This window comes from Anguilla rostrata, chromosome 12, assembly GCF_018555375.3.
Source record: "Anguilla rostrata isolate EN2019 chromosome 12, ASM1855537v3, whole genome shotgun sequence".
Classification (NCBI taxonomy): Eukaryota; Metazoa; Chordata; class Actinopteri; order Anguilliformes; family Anguillidae; genus Anguilla; species Anguilla rostrata.
In genome coordinates this window covers 8876862-8897183 of record NC_057944.1, presented here as the reverse complement: position 1 = coordinate 8897183, position 20322 = coordinate 8876862, and the positions used below count along the sequence as shown (strand labels likewise).

General features: G+C 45.3%; 1 protein-coding gene across 5 annotated transcripts in view; it reads right to left on the bottom strand.

The window, feature by feature from the left end:
* Window positions 1–1192: 1192 nt before the first annotated feature.
* Window positions 1193–20322, bottom strand: part of msi2b (musashi RNA-binding protein 2b) — a 239845-nt gene continuing 220715 nt past the window's right edge. For 2 of the 5 annotated variants that reach the window (XM_064301190.1, XM_064301188.1), the window contains 4 exons: window positions 20088–20273; window positions 13406–13560; window positions 10104–10180; window positions 1193–6217 (listed from right to left, as the gene is read on the bottom strand). In XM_064301190.1, coding sequence (XP_064157260.1) covers window positions 10139–10180; window positions 13406–13560; window positions 20088–20273 — 383 coding nt within the window. In that variant the 3' untranslated portion in view covers window positions 1193–6217; window positions 10104–10138. The remainder of the gene's footprint in view (window positions 6218–10103; window positions 10181–13405; window positions 13561–20087; window positions 20274–20322) is intronic. The other 3 variants (XM_064301191.1, XM_064301192.1, XM_064301189.1) reach the window with 2 other exon arrangements.

The following is a 20322-nucleotide window of genomic DNA, read 5'->3' as shown; positions in this document are numbered from 1 at the left end:
CAGAAGAATTCATTAAGAAGGATAGAAAACTGGGTATAACAAGTACAGCAGTTTGGAAAGTCTTTAAAAATAAAGAAACCACTGGTGTGTTTAGAAATAAACACCGTACCGGTTGGCCAAGGAAGACAACTGAAGCTGAAGACAGAGGAATTCTAACGCTGTGAAGAAAAACAGCTCTAGGGATGTCTAAAAGTGACATCACCAGCAATCTCCAGATGGCAGGGGTGAAAATATTGCAAGTCACACGCAGAAGACTTTGACATCAAAATTATAGAGGCTACACTGCAAGATGCAAACCTCCCATCAGCAGCAAGAATTTAAAGGTCAGATTAGAATTTGCCAAAAAAAAAATTGAGATGAGCCAGAAGTTCTATGGACAGATGAGACCAAAATAGACCTTTACCAAAGCGATGGAAAACCAAAAGTGTGGAGTAAGCAAGGAAGGGCCCATCGTCCAAAGCATACTACTTCATCTGTGAAATATAGAGGAGGTAGTGTCATGGCTTGGGCATGCATGGCTGGTTCTGGAACAGGCTCACTTGTCTTCATTGATGATGTAATGGAAGATGGCAGCAGGATGAATTCGGAAGTGTACAGACAGATTTTGGCTGGCTGTGTTTACAAAGAAATTCCTCCAACCTCATTGGCTGGGGATTCATCCTGCAGCAAGACAATGAGCCCAAACACACTGCCAATGCAACCAAAGCATTCATCAGTGGGGAAAAAGTAGAAAATTTCGAACCAAGTCAGCCACTTATGTCAGCCATTTTAGTCCAATCAAGCAGCATTTCACTTGGTAAAGACAGAAACCCCCCAAAACAATGATCTTCAGAAAGTGGCTGTAGTGAAGGCCAGGAAAAGCATCTCCGAAGAAGATACGGAATGTTTGGTGAAGTCAATGGGTCGTAGACTTGATGCAGTTATTGCATTCAAGGGCTATGCAACCAAATTTTAAACTTCAATGTACTAATTTACTTTTAAGTTAATCCGTTAACTTAATTTTGCACATCTGAAAATGGGGGAAACTCAGCTGTTTCTGTAAAATTGCAAACATATTTGCATGTAAATACCATAAAACACCTGCACTTTCTTCTTGTATTCATCTTTTGATCTAAAATCCAAATTCCTTAAGTATATAGCAAAAATAACAAATTTCACTCTACCGTTACTTTGTTTTACCATACTTTTGGAGGGTACTGTATGCATGCATGTATGTGTGTATGTGTGTTTGTGTTTGTATGGGTGTGTGTGTGTGTATGTATGAATGTATATATATGAGGATTGCTTGACCATTACCCATCACTTGCCTCCAAATTCAAGTTTAAATGGATACGGTTACGGTAGGACACTCCCAATTTCGCCCCACACCTTCCAGGTCGTTTTTTTTTTTTCTTTTTTAAAAAACTTTATTTAAACCAACAATTCCAAATGAATTAACTAGTCTAGCAAGATGTGTGACATTCATCAGCTGTAAACCGCTGTACAATGGAAAAATAATAATAATAATAATAATAATAATAATAATAATTACAGCAACAGAGCCATGCTACCTTAAAGTCCAAGCTACAGGATCAAATTAATAAAAAATAAAATAAAACAAATCTATAAAGTTTGGACTGCTTGAAGAGATCACCAGCCTTTAGATTAATCAGAACCAAACTTGGTATGGAAGATTTACCAAGGGCACCAACCTTTGACTCTTACAAACTGCTAGCATACAACTCGTCTACTCACAGGCCAACAACTAACAAATCCTTTTAGAGAAATACACTGTCTGACAATAAGAAAAGCATCAGAAACAGTGTACACGCACAGAGAATAAACTTCCTCCTTATCCTCATCAACCATAGAGAGTAATCACCAATCCACTGTAATGAACAGTTATGAGCGAGTATTCATGAACTCCATAATGAGGGGATCTCCAGCTTCAGTCCTGGAGGGCCGCAGCGTCTGCAGGTTATTATTATTTTTTTTAAATTGGTAGTAACTTAGATCAAGCCAAATAATGACTGAAATTAAGCACTTAAGAGCTGAGACAGCTAAAAACCACCTAAAAACTCCAGGACTGGAGTCTGAGATCCCTTTTTATGGGCTCCTTTTTTATTTTATCAATCAAAAGAAGTTCTGCAGCTAAACTCTATCGAACCTCTCCCTCACTCATGATTACGCTCTTACAAAGTACCTCAAAAACAGCTGAACTGTATTGTACTAAAAAGTATTTCAGCTGAAATACATTTCATGAATTGAAAAAATACATTTTCCTGCATTTTTCAATTGCTGGACTGAAATGTAATTAGACGCAACCCCACCTTCCTAACGCAGGCCACTACGGAAGAACAGAGAGACGGACGTGGCGTTTTGGGAAGGGTACGCAGGTCCGCCACAGAGAAAGCGTATGTCACCTGCGAGGCCGTCACATCCTACCTCAGCATTCAACTCAGCAGGCGAGCCCAGCTTTCCAGCCTCCTCCTCCTCCTCCTCCTCCACAGGTTACCGCGCGCGGGCTGTGGTCTACACCCTGACTCTCCGCAAAACTCCAAATACGACTTACTCTAAAACCCACACTTTCCAAATCCCGATCTCAAATCCCAAATTAGGATCTCGCGGCAGCAGACTCATCACCGAGCCCCCGACCAAGGCCGGCGTCTAGGCTGCTAATCAGGAATCACGATAACCAAAGGCGACGATAATCAAAATAAGACTTCACCGACTGCGGAGCTCCGGAAGGATCAAAGGCGGGTTTCCACTACCCCGGGGTACGTACGTCGAACGAAGCGCAACTGATCCAGCGCGGGAGACCAAAGACGAAAACAAACACCAAAACAATCGGCTAACTTGTCGGGTACAACCCGGGTATTGATTAAGATAAAGAGCTGGTTCACTTAGTTCAAGAGTGTAAAAAAAAATGTATTCACAAAATCCTCAAATGTTTTTGATGAGAGAAAATGTAATTATTAGTGAATCTAGGCAGACACATTAATAAAACAAACGAAAAAAAAACAAAAAAACATTGGTATCCAAAATAGTAGAGCCATGAACCACTGAGATATTTTAAGAGTACAAACATCAAAACATATTATACAGTTATTATTAATATCTATTACGAGTATTATTACTATTATTACGATTAATGTTATTATTAATCTGTTATAACTTGTTAAAAAAATATTTTTCTTTCATGTAATAAAATCATCTTTTTCATAATTATAGCTTGTGTCCCTCTTTAAAAAAATAATTAAAAATAAAAGTTTTGCATATCTAGCATTAGCTTTTAAGGTAGTATGGCACACCCCCTTCTTAAACATTCAAGGGGGGGAATCCGATTAATGCCTCGTTAAATATTCTGTCTTACAGCAATTTGCTTTTCTATATTTCTTCTGTGAGAGCTTTGGTTAGTTGAAACCATGTGAGAGCAGCGAAACAAATAAAATAAAAGAAAGGAAAAATTATCAAACTGCTATTAAAAAAAAATCAGTCAATTTTTTTGCTTAATAATAAGAGAAAGTTCTATCCTTAATGGTCCTAAATATGCTATTAACTACATCTATTCTTAGTGTTTATTACAAAACATCTACTACTAATTACTAGGAGATAGATAGATCGATAGATAGATAGAGAGGGAGAGAGAGGGGGAGAGACAAGGGGGGAAAGAGAGCAACAAAGAGTATAGATCACTACACCAGCATAAGACGGCACTCAATTACAAGGTCATTTGCGATTTATACACACTACCGAAATACACCGATGATCAACAAAATGTTATTATATGAGGAAGGGAATGGAGAGAGATTGATGGTACAGTACATTATATTATTGTTATAATTATCAATATTATTAACAACCACAAAAAAAGGTCAATAAAAATCCCCTGGTTGAAAATTGAAATACATCAAGGGAATATGTATTTTGTACTTTTTTTAACTAGTTTTTTTTTTTCCTTTTGGAATTTGAACAGTGAATATAGTTTTCCTTTTGTGTCATTCGTTGAGATTATTACTTGATGAAGACGATTTAAAAAGCGTCCAGCATTTTGCTTCACCTGGTTGTTCTGAACAGAATAAAACACAAACAGAACGGAATATAAATCCGCAGCAGGTAAGAACGAAACAAAAACCTAAAACAAAAACAAAACCACAGCATATGCATCGAACAATCCGTCATCTCTAAAAACGATCCTGCAGTTTTTTTTTTAAAGCATCTGAAATGGTATTTGTTTAGGAGCTTCTCCAGTCCCAACACATACAGGTAAAAAGCACAGCAGCTATGGTCAATGTAATGTACATTGTATTCAGTGTATTCAATTCTATTGGCTGCATCTAAAATACCAACATTATGGTATATATTATATATTATTTTTGAAATGCTAGAAGTTGCCGCTCATACACTGAAAGGCCCCAGTTGTCTACATGAGATAATGATTTAGTTTGCTACACTCGGATGAGCTAACTCTGCTGCTAGTTATTTGCTTGTACGGAAACAGAAGCAAGATTAAATACAATCCTTCATACAGCCCATAATAGACCATTCAATATAACCATGTGTGCAAATGGACAATGGTCAGGTCTTTCTGACTAGTCACAGTGCAATGATTTCCGTTATTCGATTATAATATCCATAATTTTACTCTATGACTAAAATAAATTAATCTGTCAATGCTTCTAAAGTAACAACTCACAGGACTGAGGTAACAGTATAAAAATGTTTGCTTTCCAAATTAATATTTAAAAAAAAAGAACTCCAAACCTACCAAGAAAAATAAAACTTGCCTTTTCACATATTGCCTTTTACGCTCTGAAACTGGGAATTTTGCAACAAAAAAAAAAAAACAACAAACCTTGAAATGAACAAACAAAAGTTCCATTTGTTTTTCTTGCTGGAGTATAAAAGTCATATTAGGATGCACAGAACTGTGTGAAATGACTCGACAGGATTCAGCGTTGTATTTCAAAAACGATAAAATGCGAGTGTGCTTTGGACGTTTTTTTTTTGTTGTTGTTGTTGTTGTTTTCCTTTTTACATTATTGATTTGTGTAACGGCAGGGAGTGAGGCCTCCTCCACAGCGTGGAGCAAACTTCATCCCCCTCAACTCAGCGCAAACTGAAGCCGTTTGCTCTTATCTGAAGCCGCGCGCGTCCGGATTCGCAGTCTATCGGGTAGAATACGCTGGCGTGTTGCCGTTACTGATGCTAAGCCTACGCTATGTACAGAGCTAACAGTGTTCTTGCAGGTTCTCGCCCTCCGTGGGGGCAACGGCATGCCTGTTGTGCTACAAATGGGTCTCGTTTGCTGTTCAGTGCAACGACAGTCGATCTTTTCTCGGTCTTTCCTTTCCAGCACAGCTCAGTCTATTTTTTTTGACGCACCACAAAAAAAAAAAAAAATATATATATATATATGGTACCGCTTTCTGAATTGGTTATATATGCAGTAACTGGAATATTCATAGATTTGAAGACACAAGTTCAAAAGAAGAATAACAAAAAAGGTTTCCCCTCCACAATAAAAGGACAGAAAATACAGTAGTCCTGCCCAAAACAGGTAATTATGTTAAAAGATATAACAAGAAACAAGAATTGATTCGCAAAAAGACTGTTTACCCTCTTTTTTTCTAAAATATACCCTTTTCTTTTTCAAGCCCTGTCAGTTTGTATCAGTTTTTCCGTGTGCGCAACAAGACACCTGAAGATCGACTTGTTTAAGGACCAGTACCACAGGTAAATCAATAACCATAAAAAAACTCCAAATGAAAGAAAAAAAAAAACAAACAAACAAAAAAAAACTTTTAATGTACTCACTTCTATCAGAGAAAAAGATAAACACAATAAATAATGCTCAACATCGGAAAAGTTTCCCGTATTGCTAATCAAAGATCTAAACATGAACAAAGAAAACACGTGATAAAGCCGAGGAAAACTAAATCAAAGGGACTAAATCCGACACAAACCTCTGGGGCTCTGGAAGGATTGAGAGGGGTTTAAAAGCCAGGTTCAGATTATAGTACAGCAGATTTCTCTTCAGTTTGCTTCGTGTTGTCCTAGTCCTTGGTTTCCTTTTTTTTGAGATGATTTCAAGAATTTTTTTCCCTTCGTTATAAAATCTAGCGCCACCTCCCTTCCGCCAGTGGCGCTGCAAGTGCTTGAACTGTTTGATGACATCACCTGTACAGAGAACCAATCAGAAACTTCGGCCAGTCTTCCCCGGGCCTCCTGATATACTCTGTGGAGCCAAACACACCACGGACGTCAGAGACGTCCGCTCCTTCAGAGTTAACATGGCCGCTGGTGGCTGGGCTTTGCCCCACAACCAAACTGATGCTTTTTAAAAAAAACAATGCAACCACCTAACAGTGGCTCAACATTTACCTTTCAGTAAAGCTCTCTGTGGCAGCAAAGGATCCTTTCAGGGTGCTTTTAACAAGGGGTCACCCAGAATAGAGTGCTTTAGGGAAAAAAAACAGAAACCTTGTGTTCGTTATATCTTGTTTCTGTTTTTCTCTCCCATTTGGTACAGCGGCTGCTGAGAAACTCTTAAGCAGGGGTTCCCAAACTTTTTTTCTGATGCGCCCCCAAATGAACGCTCAAAAATGGACGCGACCCTAACACCCCACCCACACACACGCCTCGTGCCTAACAGCACCGACTATACTGGTGATAACATGACCCCATTGCTTATTATAGTTGGGTGTGATGCTCCACATGTAGTAGCCTACACTCACATATTTTTTTTAAAACATTCTTCCAGCAAATTTTCAGGTGAACCCATCCTAAAATCAGGCGACCCCGCATGGTGTTGTGACCCACAGTTTTGGAACCCCTGCTCTGAGGTGTTCTTTAGAGCTGCCTTTGAAGTGGCTCTAGTAGTCTGTCTTCTTACATTGTGACTACAGCAGCAGGTATGAGCACACTGTTACCACGGCTGTTATTGCAGCTGTATTACTAAGTGCAGTTTTCCTGTCAGTCTGACTGTGGTCGCAGTCACAACAACCACAATCTCACGTGCCAGCAAGTTAATCCTCCTTATTGGACTTCAGCACATTTGAATGCATGAATTTATTTTTTGTTTAAAAACTGCAAAACAGTATGTAACAGTGCTTATACTCTACCACTGATTCTACCTAATTTTCACAATGTAATTGCACAGGTACTACGGTCACCCCAATGTAAAACAGGACTGGAAGAAACTGCCAGAGAGAGCTTCAAAGAGCAACACAGAATTAAAAAATGTAGAAATTAACTGATCACATTTTTGAGATAAAAGCAACAGGTCCCTGCACAACAGGGGAGAACACAAAATGAGTCTGACACGGTAGCACAGGCACACAGCACAGAGAGCCAGGGGTGAACCAGGCAGGCATGCCATCGCGGTGATCGACAGGGACCGGGCACGGGCGCAGGCACTGAGAGGGGGGGATTAGGGGTGACTACAGACCAGATTATTAGGGGTGAGTGCAGGCTGAGTTTAGGGAAAAAGACATGCCCATGAACTGGTGCTTTCTCCTGTTTCAGTACACTCATGCTTTTACACATTTTCTAGGAGAACTGTGTTTGTCAGCGTTTGATGAATCACCACACACACAGACTCACACACAAACAGAAACAAGCGCACACAAACACACACACCCTCTCTGTACAGGAAACTACTGACGCTCACACTGAGAACAGATCTCTCTATACTACTGACGCTCCACACACTGAGGGACTTGTGCAAATAAAGCCCAACAGGTAATGAGGTTTTCGGAGGTAAAAGCTATGAGACAAAAAAACTACTGCCTTCATCCACCAATCAGAAGACAGTCTGCAAACAGTGCCCAACTGTTATTGGATTATTGTTGGGACCCAGAGCTTTTCTGCTACATTATTCTTTACAACCACATCACATTTCAGTACTGTAATTATCGACAGTCTTACCGGTTTCAGTTCTTCACCTTTAAACACATTACAGGGCGAAGTGGGCCCCTATCTGACCTCAGGCAGCCCTTAAACTGACACGCCTGGACTGGAGGGAAGGCAGGCAGCCTTGACAGTGCAGGTTGGCCCAAACGCATCGACCCGAAACGCATGGCACTGTCCTCTGAGGTGAGGGAGAGGAGTCTGAAACGATGCGCTTCACGTCCGTCAGCCATTGTGCTTAATGGACGAGTTAACCACAAGGCTCAGTCAGGCACCCGGCCAATCAGGACAGGCGCCTCATTCTGCGCAGTCATGCACAGAGGACAGAACTGCAGCTCTGCTCCCAGAGTACAGCAGCATGGAGCTCCTGAGGACACTGCTCACAGACATACACACACACACACACACACACACACACACTCACAGACACACACTCAGGACTGCACACACACACACACACACCTCTCACCACACACACACACACACACAACACTACAAACTCATACAAACCACACACACAGCACACATACTCACAGACTCACACACTCCACACCACACCACACACACACACACAAACACATACAACACATACAAACACACACACACACGCACACCATACTCACAGACACACACACACACACACAGACATACACACCACACAAAACCACACACTCACAGACACACACACACACACAACACACTCACACACACACACACACACACACACACAAACACATACAAAAACACACACACACACGCACACACATACTCACAGACACACACACACACCACACACACACACACACACACACACACACACACACACACACACACACACACACACACACACACACACACACACACACACACACACACACACACACAAACACATACAAAAACACACACACACACGCACACACATACTCACAGACACACACCACACACAGAATACACACACACACACACACAAACACACACACACTCACAGACACACACGCACACACACACACAGACATACACACAGGACTGCACACACACACACACACACACACACACATACAAAAACACACACACACACGCACACACATACTCACAGACACACACACACACAGACATACACACAGGACTGCACACACACACACACACACACACACACACATACAAAAACACACACACACACGCACACACATACTCACACACACACACACGCACACTCACAGACATACACACGGGACTGCACACACACACACACACACACACACACACACTCACAGACATACACACGGGACTGCGCGCGCACACACACACACACACACTAACAGACATACACACAGGACTGCACACACACACACACGTGATCATCTACATGCATGATCCTGTGATGTCCTTTGACCAACAGTTCATATAGCTTGTTTGATTGACTGGCATCCTGGCACACTCAGATACTGTAGCTGGGGAATGATGGCTGCAATATCAGAGGGTGACAGGACAGCCTGAGACATGACAGTAGAATCAGAATTCAGAATTCAGAAAACCTGCTGCAGTAATAGCAAGTGCTCAGATTCAAATGGCACAAAACAGGTGTGACGCACGCAGAGTACACACCTGAAACAGGAGAAAGCAACAGCACAGCGCACGCACAATTACACATGATAGCACAATCACAGCGCTTACTGCTGTTATTTACAACCGTACATCACAACATGCACCTTTAATCTAGAGAGGACATGGCGAACGGGAGGAGGAGGATTACATACATGGTTTCCCACAAAGTTCCATATTTTTTTAAAATCCCATCGAGCCGCGGCTTTTAAACCTGCTATTTTCCCCAAATTTCGAGTGAAGCTACCGTATGACCAACTGCCCAAGCACCAGAAACAGCTACTGGCACAGGCAGGGTTTGGCTACCAATCCGGAACTTTGTAGGAAACTACGTGAAAAGACTTTTCTCTTCTGACACTACAGCACGAATGAACTCTCTAGCTGGACCGAGCCAGCTTGAGTAAGGAAGCTCGCTCCACGCCAATTTCGATCTTGAATTTCTGTAATTTGTGAATATAATTTATGACATTTCGCAATCCCTAAAACCAACTATAATCCTTCGCTATCTTTTAAAATAAAGAATGCGTTCAGCAGAAACTGAAGGGGAAAGGAAAGAGATGAAATGAGAAGCACAGAGACGGCTATTATAGAACGTAAATGGCACATAATACCTCACATGAGATGGCAACCGACCCCCTGCTAGGTTTCAATGGTATCCATTTGTAAAAGCTGTGGCAATCAACGGCCCCTAAAAGTGTACAGTTAGTAACAAGGTCAGTATGCATTTGAGGGAAAATGGGGGGGGGGGGGGGTGTGGGGTGGGGGGAGCACTATTACAGATGAGTATATATTTTATTCATAGGCCCCGTGGGCTTCCAGGAAGAATGGGGAAAGTCAAGCTCTGATTTCTTCCATTCAGACTTGGGTTTCATTTTTTATTTTAAAATATGAAATAGCAGCTATTCGTTCGTGTTATTTTAGACTTTCTTTGAGGAGCGCACAGGCACCTGCTGTACCTCAGATAAGACCATCAGGTGCTCTGTTCCACTGAATATGAGAGCGTAAATCCACCTTTTTGGAAGAATCTCAGAGACCTAATGAAGACTCGTACTCAGCAAGGGGGACATCAGGTATTCACCTTCCTGATTGGGCGAGAGATGTCGAGCACCTCGCTGGAGCCCCCTAGCCTTCTGTGTTCTTTGCCTTTAGTTCTTTTGGAATTGTGCATTCAATGCTAACACTGACAATATGCTCGATAAAAATCACACGTCATGCAAAAGCCTTCAGACAATACATGTTATGATCAATATTTGCCCGTCCTCCAAAAACAAACATTGCCTATTCTGCTCCCAAGTAGCGCGCGCACACACACACACACACACACAAACACACACACACAGAAAACCAAACATTTGAACAGACGCATGCTCAAACTTGCCGAATTTAACCGCGGAACGTCTGAACCCGAAAACCCTCCAGCTACGCTAGGTTGTGTGTGGCCGTTTGTTTGTTGTACGGAACGGTCCGGAACCGAGGGGATTAGTCATCTCGAGAGCGACACAGGCAGGGTTTAATTTATTTTTAATACCAATATCCTGCCAGCAATCTCCAAAAACAACCCGCCCCCCTCCCCCCCCCCACCCCCAGTTCCGGGCTATACTCGAGAAGGTGTGGAAAGCACTGTGGCTAGAGGGCATCGCAAAACCAGAAGGACGAAAGTTTCGCGACGAAGGCAGACAGTCTCAGGGAAGATGTGCAAATGTATTCTCCTCCGTGTGAGGCACGGAAGTGAGGAACAGCACGTTTTATTTAAGAACTATTTCCCCCTCAGTGTCTAATGAAAACGGGGGGAGTCGATCTATTCCTCCTTTGTTCCCTCGCTCTGAGTCACAGTCATCTCCGGGGGGAGCGGATCATTACTGGGTGATGAGGAACACAGTGTAGCAGTCCCTTTTTTTGAGGGAAGAATAAGAATAAGGTTGTGTGCCACTGTCCAAAGGAGCGTAACTCAGCCTTCCTGCTCACAACCAGGAGGGATAAAGTCTCACCCAGTCAAACTGAAGGGCACCACTCTTACACTGCATGCATTTTCCAAAAACATATGAAGGTACCCCTCTCAACTATACCAAAAGTTTCATTTTTACAATTGAACACAAAATAGTATAATAATAATAATAATAATAATAATAATAATTCCCCTATTTTTCCATTCTATTTTGGAATGTGCAGTCATTTCAGTGGTCCTTTCCTATCGATGTAAATAGAGGGTTCTGTGACTGACAGTGCATCGCCCCACGTGATTGGTCCTCGCTGTTGGCACGGTCCGGACTGGGTCCAGACTGCGGTCCCGAGTCCCGAGTCCTGGGTCCTGGGTCAGCCCGTTAAGCAACAGCGCCTCCACTGGACAGGACACCGCGCCCGCGGGGAGCCGGGGATCCGGCTAAGCCCTGATCGGGGTTCGAAAGCCGTCGGACGAGCGCGTGAAGAGACGTATGTGTGCACAACCACGCGTGATTACAAAATGGGGCACCACCAAAATAAACGGGCCTCGTCCCTGTTTTTATAACAGTAAAATCAAGTACTTCCTCTATCTTTTTTTTGTTTTGTTTTGGTTTGGATGCTTCCGACGGCAGAGATTAATTAATGCAGCGCCAGTCACTCGTCAGAATCTCAAAGGACCGGAGGGAGCCTCTGTTCTGCTCAGGCCTGTAACCTGTATCGCTATCCGATTACAAAGGTTAAAAACAAAAGCAGACATAATGAATGCTAGAAGCGTTAAAAGGGCAGGCAGATGCACTCTCGCCACAGTGAGCGTGATGCTGGCGATAATGACTGAAATCCTCTTCCTGTGGCCTTTTCCTTAAAGATCATTATAGTTTCCCAGTTTCTGACTGTTTCCCAGGGGGCTTCAAAGCTCTGACTCTTTGCCGCGGGCCTTCAAAGCTCTGACTCTTTGCCGGGGGCCTTCAAAGCACTGACTCTTAGCCAGGGGAATTCAAAGCTGACTCTTTGCCAGGGAGAATGCAAAGCTCTGACTCTTTGCTGGGGCCTTCAAAGCTCTGACTCTTTGCCGGGGGCCTTCAAAGCTCTGACTCTTTGCCAGGGGAATTCAAAGCTGACTCTTTGCCAGGGAGAATGCAAAGCTCTGACTCTTTGCCAGGGGCCTTCAAATCTCTGACTCTTTGCTGGGGCCTTCAAAGCTCTGACTCTTTGCTGGGGGGATTCAAAGCTCTGACTCTTTGCCGGGGGGATTCAAAGCTCTGACTCTTTGCCGGGGGACTTCAAAGCTCTGACTCTTTGCCGGGGGCCTTCAAAGCTCTGACTCTTTGCCAGGGGCCTACAAAAGAACGGTATGCACTGTGCTGTGTGGATGTCATTTGCACATCCTCCACCGGGTCTGAAATAGGTGGGGCCCAGACTGGCCTTTGATCGCTTTACACATTTTGTAGGTCCCGGACCATGAAAACATTGACTATATGGGCTCAGAGGACCTGAGACTTAAAGCGTTCTGAATGTGTTCCATCACAAGAACTGTTAAGAGCACTAATCCTGAAATAAGAACATATAAAGTTTATTATATTAAGTGTTTTCTTGCAACTATTTGTTTTTAATTAATGCAATTTTTTAAAAACAACAACGGAAAGCCCTGCAAATAACCAATATTTTCATAAGACCAGTGTTTGTTTTATTAAAAGTTCATTTCTCTTAAAATAAGAATGCACAACCGCCTTCACAAGACATTTTTATTCTTACATGCACCTCCCGCTCTTTAGCTAAGATTACTTTGTTTTGACAGTTTTTATTCTCTCTTACAACTTGCTTGGATGCACATTCAGTTACTTGGGTTATACATACTTTAACATCATGTGCGTGGTTAGGACTGTAAGGTGTCAGTCTGGCGGTACAGTGATGGACCTGCGGGGTTTGGGGGGGGGGCTCAGGGGAGAGGGGAGGGGGGTATGGCTGTACTCACGGCGATGCTGTGTCCGAACCCGGACCCTGGCTGGGGGCTGGCCGCGCTGATGTAATTCCCCACGGCTGAGTCCTGACTGGCGGTTCCGTAGAGGTCCGCCACGGGACCCGGGCTGCTGGCGCCGGGGAAACCGCCGGGGCGGGGCGGGTTGGTGCCTGCCAGGGAACACGGGGGGGGGGGGGGGGGGATTTGGATGAGCAGAGCAGCTATTAGGGATGGGCGAGCAGAGATAAGACCTCTGTATACATGCACAGTAGAGTATGCTACAGAAATTACTCAACAACAAGAAAAGCCAAAGAGCTCCAAAACAGTCCTAAGATAAGATGAAAAAACAGGAAATAGGATCATACATATGAACTGTATGCATCTATCCAGCTCAAATGTCAGTCCCCATCAACCCTCCCCCAACATGACTGTGCAGAATTCCACAGTCACCATTACTCAGTCCCTGTTTAAAAGATAGGAGCCTCATACAGACAGATACACACACATATACTTACATAAATATAATATAAACCATCTGACAGCAGCCATTACTCAGAACCACGTGGTTACATGGTTTCACCAAACTGAATAAATGTGTGTTTTTTGTTTTTTCCTCAGACATCTGATAATTGAGATGCTCATGTGCACTGGACCCCAGGGTCGCTGTCCTTGCCAGCATTCTCAGCCCATGACAGAGGAGCAGGAGTACCCCCCCCCCACACTCAGGGGGTGCCCAAAATTTGTGAGCAGCCAGCCTGATGAGAAAAGTAGCCAGCTAGGGGTGTTTGCGACAGGGAGACAAATTGTTGTGATGACATCACTTGTACTACATGAATTAACAAACCTTCTTGTTCCTGGTTATGGTTATACACTTTGTTGTACGTCGCTCTGGATAAGAGCGTCCGCCAAATGCCTGTAATGTAATGTAATTAAATATATGTCTAAAAGTAGTCTGAAAAACGGAGGTCTGCAGTTGGAGATTTAGCTCATAGCCCGCACTAGGGGAACACTTTGAACACTTTGCAAGTACAGAAGCCACCACAGTCCATGACTCACAAGCAAACAGTGGCCTTCAGATATGTTTCAGATACACTTCAGATACACTTCAGATACACTTCAGATACGCTACAGATACGCTACAGATACACTTCAGATACGCTACAGATACACTTCAGATACGCTACAGATACACTTCAGATACGCTACAGATACACTTCAGATTGACTTCAGATATGTTTCAGATACACTTCAGATACGCTACAGATACACTTCAGATACGCTACAGATACACTTCAGATTGACTTCAGATATGTTTCAGATACACTTCAGATACGCTACAGATACACTTCAGATACGCTACAGATACACTTCAGATACGTTTCAGATACGCTTCAGATACGCTTCAGATACACTTCAGATACGCTTCAGATACACTTCAGATACGCTACAGATACACTTCAGATACGCTACAGATACACTTCAGATTGACTTCAGATATGTTTCAGATACACTTCAGATACGCTACAGATACACTTCAGATACGCTACAGATACACTTCAGATTGACTTCAGATATGTTTCAGATACACTTCAGATACGCTACAGATACACTTCAGATACGCTACAGATACACTTCAGATTGACTTCAAATATGTTTCAGATACACTTCAGATACGCTACAGATACACTTCAGATACACTACAGATACGTTTCAGATACGCTTCAGATACGCTTCAGATACACTTCAGATACGCTTCAGATACACTTCAGATACGCTACAGATACACTTCAGATACGCTACAGATACACTTCAGATACACTTCAGATACGCTTCAGATACGCTTCAGATACATTTCAGATACACTTCAGGTAGATGAAGACGATTCACATCGAAGCTGAGACGACAGCACTCCAGGTCTGTGGGGCCTCCCAGAGTGACGAGTCTGTTTGGGAGAGGCAGAGCCCCCCCCCCCTCTGACATTATGACACCTCCTTTCAGACATCTCCACCCTCCATCCAACATACCGTCATCATAACCTAATTCCGCGCCCCCCCCCCCCAGACCGCCATCCCCCGCCCCCAATACGCCGCTCAGAGTCGGAATCGAACGTGAGTGACACCCCGGAGTGACACCTCATTATTCCCACACAAATTACATGGGGGATTTCGGCGCAACACCCAGGTCTAATCGACACTTGTCGTTTGGAGAGCCGCTTCCTGCAAACGCTCCCCCCCCCGGCCACCCCCTTCTTCTTCTTTAAATAAATGATGGAGACCGTCAGCCGGTGTGCACCAGAGGCCTCCTATGTACCTGACAGCACCCCCCCCCCCCACTTCCAGACAGCCCCCCCAACCCCCGTTCCTGACAGCCAGGAAATTACTGCTGGTGTCCTGGCCAACACAAGAGGAGAGGAGAGAAAACGGGTCCCATCTCCATCCTGGGGGACCCCCCACACTCCTAGCAACATATTCATATTTCTGGGATGAAAAGACCTCAAACTGGGGGTGCGGGCGGGCCGTATCGGGGTTCAGGGAGAGCGCGCGACCTCGCCGACTCGCCGCGGGAACGGCTAACCCCAGAACGGAGCTCGCTGGGAGGAAGATAACAAGGCCAGGTCAAAACCTAGTATATGGCTGGACCTAACACACGTGATCCAGCTGACCAATGGCGTAACTTCATAACTCGGCCGACCAACGGTGTAACTTCATAACTTGGCTGACCAATGGTGTAACTTCATCACTCACGCAGTCACTCAGTCAGTCACAGACATTCGCATTTGTAGGGCTGTTGCAGTCCAGCCAAAAAGACTACAAGCTGGCGGTTTACTGGAAACCGCGGAAAGGAGGGGAAAGGGGAAGGGATGGACGGAGAGACGGAGGAACTCCGTGGTGGCCTTAAATGGCGGTAACGGCGGAGAACTCTCCTAGCCCCCCGCCCGCCGCTACTTTCGAAAGAAATTAAAACGGGTAAAAATATGCGGCTAATGGAGCTAATTAAACACTGAGGGGAACTGGCCGGACCCCCCCCCCCGCGTTCCTCCCACGCGCTCGGAAACCGCGTCCCCCTTCGTCCTTCATCCCGAAAGGCGGGCTGGCTAATCGGGCCCTGCGCTAATAAAGGGAATATTAAATCAAGCTCTCCGCGCGCGGCCGGAAGCCTGCGGTTCGGTCCGAGCGCTCGCTGACAGGGAAGGCCATTAACGCGCCAGATTAGAAGACGGATTAGAGGCTTTAAAAAAAAGAAAAATAACGGAGCGCGATGGAAACGCGCGGAGACGGCCGAGGACGAGCCCGGCTGGGGAAGCGATCCGACGTGTCGGGACAGGAAGGGGGAAAAAAAAAAAAGAGCGTCCCGTTTCTGACGAAGCCGGCCGGGCACATGGCAGGCTGGAGTCAGAAAGGACCTGCCGCCGCTGGGCCCGCCTCGTAAGGAGGCGCTGACAGGGGGGGCGTCTGTGCTGCTGGGTGTCATTCACAGCCTCTGGTTTCGGAACTGAAAACATAAAATTCATGAATTCACTAATTTAAAAAAAGGGACAGCAAATTTGTTCCTGCACGTATCACACGTTTCCACCAACCAGACAGGGCCGGGCTGAGAGTGGTCTGAAACGGAACATCTCTCTCTCTCTCTCACTCTCTCACTCCCTCTCTCTCTCACTCCCTCCCTCCCTTACCCTCTCTCTGAAACGGAACGTCTTTCTCTCTCACTCACTCCCTCCCTCTCTATCTTTCTCACTCACTCCCTCCCTCTCTCTCTCTCCCTTTCTACCTCTCTCTCTGAAACAGAATGTCTCCCTCTCCACCTCTTACTCCCCTTTCTTCACACATATGCATGCACACGTATGCACGCAAGCACACGCACACACAAACATATTTGACAATAAAACTGAAGAATGCCCTTTCCAATGGTATTATCTTTAAACACATGGCACGTGGGGAGGTGGGGACCACAGGGCCCAAACATAAATCCAAAGCCAGGTAAATATTTAACAATCTGATCATGACCCCATGACCCCGACAGAGCCTACTCTGGAGTGGCCCTCAGTTCAAACACATCACAAACCCCCAGCTACAGACAGCCCAGCCCTACAGTGAGGACAGTGCAGTGGGAGGGAGGGGGGGGGGTGGCACCTTTTATTAAGTGGTAGCTTTTTGGATGGGGGGAATATGTCCCCCTCAGCTACTGAAGCAAAATCAGTCACATCATCCCACACCCCCCAAAGCTACTGGATATCAGGGCATCACCACAACAGTAAGAAACCGTCTACCTGTCTGCACACCCCCCCACCCCCTCTTGAAATTTGGGAGATAAACAACACATAAACAAGCTGTTGATTAACCAATCATATGCAAGCAACACTCTGAATATTGGTTAAAAATAGAGGTTCCTTTTTGAAGAGTCAGGAGGAATTCATTTTTTAAATGCAGGAATTTTAAAAATGAAAATGGCCTGAAAGGTAGGAGCGTTTCAGACAGAGCGTGTCCACGTGGCTGGGGGGGGGGGGGGAGTCGCGGCTTTTGCAGCGGAACGGGGAGGCGTGTCCGGTCACCGAGGCAACCCTCACCTTTTCGCGGCGCCGCGCGGACACCTGTCCTTCCCAAACAAAAAGGACACGGCGAACAGAGACCCGGCCTCTCCCCGGCACCCCAGATGGGCGGCCTAAATTCGGCTAATTCATCACTCGCCCTACAGGTGCGCAACTCGCACGGCTGTATTTACTGCTCAAGGAGAGGACGCCCAAAACCCACAGACTCAGCAGAGCCATTTGTTACACACGAACAAAAAATAAACAAAAAAATAAAGTGAATCTACAATGTATCTGGGAAAGAGAACAAATGTTTCTGCTTTTGATTTTCCCCATGATACAGCTGGGTTATGTAAGAAGAGAACGGGTCCTACTGTCAAAGACAAGTTTTTTTTAACTTTACCCACAAGGCACTGGGTTACAGACATGGTGGGCACTGCCAGTAATCACAGGTTGGTTTTTAGTTTACCCACAACGCACCTGGTTACACAAATGGTGGGTTTCGACCTTGGGGGGCCACAAAAGGACTCTGTGGATGACTGAACGGGGGGGGGACACAGCGTGACTGCCCTGTCCGAGACTCACTCTGTTAGTTACTCTGGATTTCCGTCTATTACACTATCCTTTCTTCCTATCTTTCCTCCGGTCCTTCCAATCTTTTTCCAATCGTTTAATGGTGGACCACAGTACCCATACAACCTGCTGGCCTTCCTAGAGACCATCCAATCGCATTTCAGCAGCGGAGACAGGTGGTACAACTGCTACAGCCACAGGCGAGGAAACGCGTCTGTTCCTTCTCTAACTGCTTTAAGTAGCGCGCAGAGAGAACGTCTGTGTCCAAGGAAGAGAAACATCCGGATCTCTGCGGTGCCGTAGAGGATGCTCGGAGCACACAGGGTGTTTCAGTTCCTGGATAAATGACTATCCGCAGCGGGAACGCCAACGGTTTTGCTTCCAGAGACTAATTAGATACCTGCGCGGTTTAAAAAACAGCACTTCATTATCTCCTGTGCTGGGAAACTTAAAAAAAAATCCAATTTCATCTGGGAGAGATTAATTAAATCACGCGTGTGGGAGCGGCTGCAGTAACGCACAACGCACCACTGTGTTACGCGTTCATATGCACTGCCTGTGTGTCTGCGTGCTGTACGCGCTATGGCTGTGTGTCTGTGTGTCTGTGTGTCTGGATGATCTATGGCTGTATGTGTGTGCTGTATGAATGAGTGTCTGTGTGTCTGTGTGTCTGTGTGTCTGTGTGCTGTGTGTCTGTGTGTCTGTGTGCTGTCTGGCTCTATGGCTGTATGTGTGTGCTGTATGAATGAGTGTCTGTGTGTCTGTGTGTCTGTGTGCTGTGTGCTGTGTGTCTGTGTGTCTGTGTGCTGTCTGGCTCTATGGCTGTATGTGTGTGCTGTATGAATGAGTGTCTGTGTGTCTGTGTGGCTGTATGGCTGTGTGCTGTGTGGCTGTATGAATGTGTGTCTGTGTGCCTGTGTGCTGTACGCTCTATGGCTCTATGGCTGTGTGCACTGTTTGTGCTGTTGTGCAGATCTTGATGCAGGACTTGCTCACAGACACGCCACATCTACATTAATGCACTAAAAATGAATAACTAAATAACAAAAGAGGTAACGGGAACACAGGCTTGCTGTAAACCTCATCTTTTCTGCCATCTTTCTTACTGTCATTGTTATTAATCATGACAGGGGTCAAGTGATAAAAAAAAGTTGAGAGCACTGCAGTGCTGGACACTCTGCTGAAAGCCTGGGCAGCCAACCCCCCTGCTCACCCCCCCCCCCCCCATCCCCCCACCTCCCCCCTCCAGCTGAACAGAACATGCGTATCGTACCCAAGCATCATACAGAGTGCACGTGGATCTACTGTGGCAATGCATGTACAGATGCACTGGAGTGTCAATGCAGGGAGAAAAAAAGACAAATATTTACAAAAAATCATATTCTACTCATGCAGAGCCATTTCAGGACAGCCCTTATAAATGGCGGGTTTACTGGATTTTAAAGAAATAAAAAATAGAACGTTCTCTTGCTTGAAGAGCATGTGGAAATGAATGGCTCAGGCATTCTGGGTAAATGAGGGAGGAGCGTAATGACGCAGGCTGATGGGGGGAGGGGGTGGGCGGGCAGAGGGGGGGAGGGGGGGTCGTGGGGTACAAACCTGGGCTCTTATACTGCTCCGGACTGCGCGGGGGCTGCAGTGGGGGGGCGCAGGTGGGCGTGGCATGCTCACCGTGCTGCAGCATCTCGGGGGCCTGGGGACACAGCGGGGACCCATAGTCCGCAAAGGAGCAGGGCGCCCCCCGGTGGTCACTGGGTGCGGTATAGAAACCGTATTCGGGGAACCCTGGGAGATACAGTACAGGGTTGGGTTGGGTTGGGTTGGGTTGGGTTGG